The sequence below is a fragment of the Saccostrea cucullata genome, unplaced genomic scaffold, assembly GCF_032062105.1.
Source record: "Saccostrea cucullata isolate Sc308-1 unplaced genomic scaffold, CSIRO_AGI_Scuc_v1 ctg14053, whole genome shotgun sequence".
Classification (NCBI taxonomy): domain Eukaryota; kingdom Metazoa; phylum Mollusca; class Bivalvia; order Ostreida; family Ostreidae; genus Saccostrea; species Saccostrea cuccullata.
The window spans coordinates 5,942-15,279 of NW_026919233.1; the positions used below are offsets into that span (position 1 = coordinate 5,942).

General features: G+C 33.4%; 1 protein-coding gene across 1 annotated transcript; it reads left to right on the forward strand.

Annotated features, from left to right (window-relative positions):
* Positions 1-2,552: 2,552 nt before the first annotated feature.
* On the forward strand, positions 2,553-8,599 carry LOC134282892 (multiple epidermal growth factor-like domains protein 10; the record flags this gene model as incomplete). Its single annotated transcript, XM_062765307.1, has 7 exons — positions 2,553-2,789; positions 6,409-6,645; positions 6,750-6,887; positions 7,195-7,335; positions 7,596-7,733; positions 7,903-8,040; positions 8,434-8,599. Coding segments are annotated over 7 exons (1,181 nt in total), but the record flags the coding sequence as incomplete, so codon positions are not given.
* Between the last annotated feature and the right edge of the window lie 739 nt (positions 8,600-9,338).

Below are 9,338 nucleotides of genomic sequence, written 5' to 3' on the forward strand. Positions count from 1 at the left end.
TCCCCAGTAATATGTGAAATGAAGGTTACCGAAGTGACGTGACATTCATGTATTTGATGACAAATAACCTCATTTGTTGCATTATGATTTCTTATATTACTGCGTTAAAACGCTTCATTGAAATGATTTTTATGTCAATAATTGCTTTTTTTTCAATATTTTCTTATTGCTAATTTACATATCATTACAAGCTTGAAATGTACCTTACCTACTCATATTCTGAGGCAATCGTGTCTTTATAGTGGTGATTGTGACATATTATATAACACAATGTGATTACATAGAGAATCATTTCTGGAATAAACTGAAACAAAGCGATTAATTTTTAGATGAATTTTAAGCCTTTTATTAAACATAAATATATCTTGAAATGTACGTTATATTTACGTAGTTTTCTAAATCGGCATGGATATATGTTAAAAAAGACAGTGACTACAAAATTGAGTTTTACTACATGTACATGTTAAGTTCCAGTATCTATAGAAAATGACAAGGTTCCAAACTGATCGCTCTGAACAAAACAGAGAGAAGAATTTAAAGCATATATCTAAAAAATGTTTTTATACATCTGGATCAAAAAGTAACCTTTGTTTTTTGAAAGAAAATATCAAACGCACGTTCGTATGCCGAGAAAATATGTTGCTGACAGAGTTGGTAGGATGTGCTGGTGTTAAGATGAGATATTCCAATTGTGATTTTAATGACTACATTTTTTTTATATATCTTTTTGGACATTGAAGAAAGAGTAACGTACATTTCAAGCTATATTTTTGAATAAAATCACCCTCTAATTTACCGTCTTGTCATTATTCCATGTATTAAAATTTGATGAAAAAAAAAATCTGGAAACAAAATCTTCAGATACTTTCTTTCAAAGGTAATTGATAGAAAAATTTGTTATCTTGAACTTCATTTTTTAAAAATTCGGAGAGTCATTTGTGCCCTTATATTGAGAATGGGTGTTTAAAAGATAACCTTATGCAAATAAACGGAATGGAAAATGTTAAACATCGTCAAGTCAGGAGAGCAGTTTTTGAACAAAGCATGTTTTGCAATGTAGTTCAAAAGATCCATTTTTGCTGCACGCTATAAATATAGGATCTCCCATGTTTGTCAAGGCTCGGGGATAGAAAACACACAACTCGTTGGATAAAAATCATATCAAACCACAAACCATGGGAGATTCTTTTTATCACATATTTTTGTTCACTATAGATGTGTATTTTGTCTTTATTTCTAATTCAAAGTTCCCTTTCGGTTACCTCGGACCAAATAACGTAATAAATATTATTACGCTGTATGAAATAGTTCGTTCTTCAAAAACAAAAGAAAGAAAGTATTTCTGCACTTATTTTTTCATTCCTGAATGAAAATTGGATAAGATATATCAAATAAAGTAAAATTTGACAAATTTAGTCATTCTCTCCATTATGCACATGTATTTGTTTATTTACATTACGTCACGCGGCGTATGAATACATAGTGTTGATACGAAAACGATATCACATGAGCTATATCAACGGGATAAAGGGGAAAATATGTGATAAATTTGTTTAACGTATCGATTTCTCGTCTGGGGCTAAGTGAATAGCTATTATTATATTCTCGTACATTTTTAACGAGGCCGAGTCTAATTCGAGTGCGCATGACTTTTGCGCAGCTTTTTGATTTCTCGATGTCATAAGTGCGACAGTACACCTTTTCAAAATATTATGATTTTAATATAAAATCAACATTATCTTAAACGCTTACTGGTCTGAAAATGTGATTTTACGACATTATTTGGGAAAAAACGCTGAAATGGCTCTAACGACGTCACTGTTTTTCGATTTTGTAAGCAATGTATGACGCTGAAGAATGGCATAATATGACTCCCTTATATATTTGTAAACGTCCAAGGATATTTAACTAATAATTCACGACAGAACATCAGAAGAAACATAGCAGCAATTTATATTTTGTACCAAAAAAGATTATATGCGCCAATAATTCATTTGCACCAATATGTACTTATACCAGAGTATGGCAATTTTAGAGGTATTGGACATCGAAAAAATAAATTTTGTAATTAAGACCGTGATCAATCTAGATGGTCAACTTTTATTAAATTTCACAATTTGGTGACTCTTTAAAATAACTTTCATCTCCTTAACTGAGAAAGAAATCTCTAGGGCAGAAATACTAAAAATATGTGAAAAATGTGATCATTTGGCGCTTTTCTGACAAATTCCCATTGGGTCCAATAGTAAAATATGACATCTTTTGAGATGACCTCTAAAGAAATCGGATTGGTAAGCATTCGATTTTTTAATCTGAAAACAATAAATATAACAGTAAAAATTAATTAACGAAAAATTATCAAAATCCCTAAGGCAGAAATAATTAGACTCGGCCTCGTTAAATGTATAAAATGAATTGAATAAGAGCATGGATTCCTGTAATAAATGCTTAAATAATTACAAAAATGAATAAAGGCCTTTTTTCTTGCACGAACATTTCTATTATAGATCTTCTTTAAACTGCATTAGATTAAATATTTCTGTATCTTGTAGATAATTTATCAGAAGGTAAGAATTCTACACAAAGTACAACTTGGTTATGTTCTCCAAAAAATTGCTACTTGTATGCAGCAAACAACGCAGTTGATGGAGACATCAGTACATGTATGAGACCTCAATCCATTGGTTCCTCTTACCCGATCAAGATAGTGTGGTGGAGAGTAGACCTCGGAGACACCAAGAGTATATACAGTATTAGGATCCAGTTTAAATACTACGGACAGCAATACTGTAGGTAGCGATTGTATCAAAGAAATACTAAATAATATCTGTTTCGAGTTCTAATCAATGTTATTTAAAAAGAATTCTTAAGAAGATAAAAGTCCTTATTATTCATAACTGTCAATTAATTTTTCTCATTTTTCAGATTACGATAAAAAAAAATTAATATATTGAAACACGTGTTGCTTGTGTATGATGGAAGCCCTAGAGAGTCTAGATTTAAATATTGTCTCTAGAAATTGATTTTCGCAAATACTCACTCAAAAATACATTAAGAACATGTATATTTAAAATATAGTCTGGATACACCCTTTAGTAAACAATTTTCCCCTAAGGGTTAATTTTAAAATATTCATTTTAATTCGAAATAATAATCTAGTTGATTACTTAGTATCTACTTCATTTACGTAGACTCAATATGTTACAGTAAACCTGAAATAAAAGATACTACATACATTTTTGCAAATATAATTCTCATGTTTTACTGACTGTACGAGGGTTGTCCCGTAAAATCGTGGACAAGTTGTCTAGTTTGAAAAATAATCATCACTGCGTTCTGAAATTTTTACCACTTTTTAGTAGATGAATTATGAATATACATAGCAAATTTCAAATAGATATATGCATAGGTAAACAAATTGTGATATTTTATGTTATATACTGTATCGCCCTACGGCGCACGGATGATAACGTCAAAGTGTCTAAAACAGCGTCACGTTTCATCTTTGCTTAACTTAAAGTTGGATACGCCTAACTTAAATTTAGAAATTTTAGTATCTATATCCAGTTAAGAAACTAATGTTGCACACTCATGCGATCTTCTGAATATTTATTAGCAAGTTACAGACAGTATTCTCACCATAATTCAACTAAAAGAGAATTTCACATCGACGGTCGACAGTGACAGCGTCCTTTGCTATTACAAATGGCAGTCTGTCCATATGTTTTGTACTATCTGGGGACTCGACCACGAAGACTTCACTAAGAAAACTTTCATTTCATTTATATACTAAAGATCTGGTGATATTTTTCATATTTTCTTTCTTCTGTATTCATTTAAAGTCTCTTAAGGCGTCATTACAACATCCTAATCTATCTGAACTGCTCTCTGTTGCGCCGTAACGTCATGAAAAGTCGCCAATTTTCGTGTGTTGTGTTAACTACTTTCCCATTTCGAATGTTCAGAAAACTGCCAAAAATTAACCAAATGCCTTGAAATTTTTAAAAAGACGACAGAATTGATTAAGGAATGGAATTAGGATAAATTTCATCCTAATCTTATGTATTGAAAACTTTTATTATGAACTAATTCTTATCTCTTCTCTAACATAACCTTGCTATTTTTTCGTGCGCCGTAAGACCGTACCTTGTGCACATTCAAGCAGAATAAAATCTTTATTTTTAAATATATATTATCAAAAACAATATGATTCACTTAAATATGATGAATAAACATTTACTGAAAATTTCAGCTAAGTACGCCCAATAATTTTCGAGAAAAACGCTTTGTCCACGATTTTATGGGACAACCCTCGTACATCGTAAACGTGCAATATTTTTTGTAGCAATAAACAATAAATGCCAAAAGTCACCTCAATGGCAATGTGAAAAGAGAATATAGCATGCTCTAGATTCGCGGAGTAATGCTACGTTTACACTATGTTCCCGGCAGCCATGGCAGCCCCGTTTGCCCGAAACGTAGTGCGCCGTGAGATTTTGGTTATTTTCCCCTCTATATCCAAGTCTTGACAAGTTCTTTTGCGGTCTTCTACGGAATCCGTGATGGGCCGTAGGAAGAAGTTGCCGTGGAGTGCCGGAGGCTCCACGGCGCACTACAGTTCTGCCACGTATGCCAGCACGTTCCCCCAGGCCTCTTACGTTCTGATAGGTCCCCTCTCGTTTCTCGCGTTCTTATGAATTTCTTATACGTTTCTCACATTCTGTCAAGTCTTTCTACGTATGAAAATGGACGCCGGGAAACTATGGATCACGTTTGTACCAGAGAAGGTCTCCTAACCAGAAACATTCTTTGTATCATGACCATTCGAAGATAAAACATCATGAATTCCCAAGACGAAGATTTTATTTTCGCGTGTTTGCTGGGTGCATACCTAAAATCACTTCGTCAAAATGAAGAGAACCAGCAGCAGTTACAGAGAGGGAAGAAAGGAGTGCAGCAACTAGGAATGAGACGAATAAGACGGATGAGAAGGCGGAGATCCATATGCAGTGCCCGGCTTTTATATGCTTCCTCTCAGAGCGCGTGCGCCGTGTCAGACCGTTGTAGAACGCAACGCACCGGGACCATAAACCGTAACATGCCGGGACGAACCGCGATTGAACGCGAGGAAACGGCTACCATACACCCTAGTTTGCCGTGAGAACCGTGATGAAACGTAGCAGAAAGTGATAAAACGGACAACAACCGTGAACTAGCCGTGACAGAACGCGGACTAAACTCAGCAAAACGTCTCAAAACGTGAATGGACCGTGAGATGAATGGAAATATACATTCTCCCGTCCCACTGCGGACTGCCTCCAAGTTCTGTTACGGTCTATTACGTGCTGTCGCGTTTTGTTGCGTTTATTCCGTTTTACTACGACTTACTAAGTTTCACATCTGCAACGTGGCCGCCGTGGCAAATTTTTTGACAGTTTAAAAATCTGGCACGGCATCCACGGCAATCGCGATGAGTTACGTTTGCCCATCCCGTTGCCCCAAGTTTTCTCACGCCCGTCCCGTTTTTTCCACGGTGGCCTGAAACGTGATTGCCGTGGCTGCCGGGAACATAGTGTAAACGTAGCATAAGGAGTTGATTCTTATGTTTGGGGTCCGACATTGATATTTTTTATAATGAACTCTTCTTGCCTACCATTGCGTCATTTCAAAACAAATATCGTTTGTTGAAATATTCCAGATGTCGCGCTTGTTTCTCAACCGAATAACTTTTGGCAATGCCAATATAAAATGGTATCTATTTAATATTTGCAATATGCATTTCTAAGAGAATAAAACTTTTCGAAAACAAAAAAAATCACACTCACATTGACCAGAAGCTGTTACATGTATGTTTGTTTTCCGTTATATGTAGCTTACACGAAAGACAACACTTTGTAGAGAAGGCAGTGCGTTATAAGAATGCAATATGATATAAGGAATGTATTACTTTTTTGAAAGATATATTCTTATAACTGCAAATATATGTTCAAACGGATTTTAATCAAGTATTTGCAGTTATGAGACTATATCTTTCAAAACTGTCCTTAGAATTTTAATTCTTTCCAAACAATTATCTTTGTCAAATATTATTAGTTTCCCTACAAAAAAACAATTTCAAGGTCATAGTAAAAGGGCTAAAAGGATTTGAATTTCCTTGAGAGAAATTTTGTTTAGATTTATGAAAGTCACTTATCAAATTCAAATGATGTTTATCAAAAGAGATCTATATGTAATTATCAAAAATGATTTCTTTTTTTCAAAATATTATCGTTTAAAATTTACTGTAAGTGAAATGCAAAGGCACTAGGATTACCAGAATAGAATGCATGATTTTTTTTGCAATTATATCAAATTACAACCTGTAAATGCACATGTGAACATTTATACGCATTCCTTACATAATTTTAGATAATCGTCAAAGAGGAAGACTGGCGGGTTTTTCTCTATATGCATCGAACACGACAAACATACAGAACAGTTATCTGTGTTACAAAGACGGACCAGAGTTACCTCCGTTGGATTTTATCAATATATGTACCATTCATGGACGATATGTTACATTTTACAACGAACGAAATGAGACATCATATCCTGTCGGTTACGAGACTACCATCGTAACAGAGTTATGTGAAGTAATTGTAACTGGTAATAAATACATTTACAACTATTTTCTATACAAAAGTAAAATACACATTGATATAAAACTATGGGAATGCTTTTTTACAAACTATGTTTTTATATTTTACAAGGCTGTCAAAAAGATGGATTTTATGGTCAAAACTGTGATCTTGAATGTCCTCCTCACTGCCAGGAAGGACGATGTCATATAATAAACGGAACCTGTCTTGAGTGTACAGCTGGCTGGATCGGAGAGTTTTGCAACAAAAGTAAGATTCAATATCTCCTACACAGGAATAAGACCAAGAAATAGGTTTTTTAAAAAGTCATTTAATAATTAAGGAATATATGTAAAAGGTTGTCGAAAATTTTAATTAATATACGCAATTTGAAAAGCGTTTCAAACCACGTGTTTCTTGTGCTGATGCTTTACTATAAATATACCGATTCCTTTTTTTGGAAAGTCAAGAATAACTTCTTTGTCTTGTTATTCTTGATTTTAAATAAGAAAATAAATTAATCTAGTTTATAGTAGTAAGACAAACAGCTTTATGTGATATTGTTATTTTCAATTAGCTTGTATGTCTGGATTTTACGGTATGGAGTGTAAATCAAGGTGTACAGGTCATTGCCGTGGTGGTGCTTCCTGTAATCATATTAGTGGAGAATGCGAACATGGATGCGAGGAAGGATGGATGATGCCCAGTTGTGATCAACGTACGTCTCTCGTCTAATATATTTTACGACTTTTCAAATTTTGTTTTTCAACGAAGTAAAAGTAACTCTGGTTCAGGGTTCATCATTGAACAATATATTTTTTTATATTTTCTTCTTTTGTCTCCTAGAGCGGTAATGGTCATAAGTAATTGTCTAAAATTTAAAGTCATCAATTTGAAAATGGATAAATCAAGATAACTGTAATTGTTAATTGATTCACAGACTAATTCTTCTTTCTTTGTCATTTGTCTTATTTTAAGCATGTCAGGATGGAATGTTTGGATCTAATTGTATACATAAATGCAGCAGTCATTGTACTAACAGTTTACCATGTGACAAGGCAAGTGGGAAGTGTGAAAGTTGTGCACCTGGCTACATTGGAAAACGTTGCAATAATTGTAAGTATTAATCGATTTTTAAAGCAACTAAGTGAATAACAAATTTGCAAATATCGAAGTAATGTGTTATTAAAAAAATATATGACAAGTGCTACCTTCTGCCTGAGTGTAAGTATATTCTCTCTATCAATAAATAAATACAATGTATAGTTATACATGTTTCTTACAGCATGTTTAAAAGGCACGTATGGCCAAAATTGTTCAGAGAACTGTCATATCAATTGCCGAGGTCAAAACTGCTTCCATGAAAATGGATTTTGTTCTGAAGAATGTGAAGACGGATACCAGGGAAACACATGTACGGAAAGTATGTCAATAAACCGACTGCATTCAGAAAGATGTTTTAATACCTCTATATAAATATTTTGACACATCTTTAAAAAATATTTTAAAGGCAAAGCAAGAAACTAATAATCATGATAACGTTCAGAATGAAAGAAAGCCTTTCGCGGATCGGAGATTATAAAAATAAATTAATTTATTCTTATTTACTTGATACATTTGTTTAATGGAAGTCTGATTTAAGCTTTAAAGGAGTGAGAAATATTAAAACAGCATTACGAAAACAAAAATAATATTTGCATACAATTCTTTGTTCATATTTTTTATTCTAAAATATAATTGTACCATGTTTAAAGCTGCAAAAACTCCAATTGTTGTTAATTCCTTATCGGTTATTCTTCTTTATTTATTTCAATAGAGTGCAACGTAGGATGGTATGGAGACAACTGCTCCAGACATTGCAGCTTTAACTGCCAAAGGGAAGTGTGTCATAATGTACATGGAGAGTGTAGCTATGGGTGTAAAACAGGATGGATAGGTTCAAACTGCAGTCAAGGTTTGTATATATAAGAAGGTCTACAAATTGAAAAGTATTCATATTAACTAAGGAAAAAATTTAATTTATAAATGTATCCCAAATCCATCTCGTAAGAAGTTGGCAAATTTTAAAATACACTGCATCGGACTTTCAAACCTTTTGATAGATTGTTGTTTTTAGCCCCATTTCAAATTCTTTTAGTCATATGGAGACGATATTTTACGCTGGTGAAGAGCTTCAAATTGTACCCAATCCTTAGCGCTTAACTTTCCAATATTAGATCATCATCTCCTCGCAGGGGTAATAAGAAAGCATACAGAATTTTCTACATTGACTTAATCAGTAATACATTATGACGTCATAGTGGGCAAGATGACCTTTATTTTAGAAAAGGAGTTTTCCTGCTATTTGTATGTAGATATATGTAACTTAGCTCTAGAAAATGAATAGAAACATGTTAACATTCACAAAAATATTTCTTTTTTCATTTTTGTTATGTTGTATCTGCCATTTTGATTAAAATCTACCACTGATGACGTCATATGTGTACATCAAGTGCATGTAACTTGGGAATTAATCCTGTCGTGTAAACAGAATTTGGCTACAGCGGCATGTCAAAGATACGTACAATGGAGTTGAGAAGCAAATATCGTGAATATTATGTGAAATTCATTTGGAGTTAAGGTTTATTAAACGGGTATGCTATTTTTTTTTTCATCTATTATATTCTCTGTTGAAGACAATCAGCCGTATACGTATACGAGTTGGACATTTCACTGTCATTA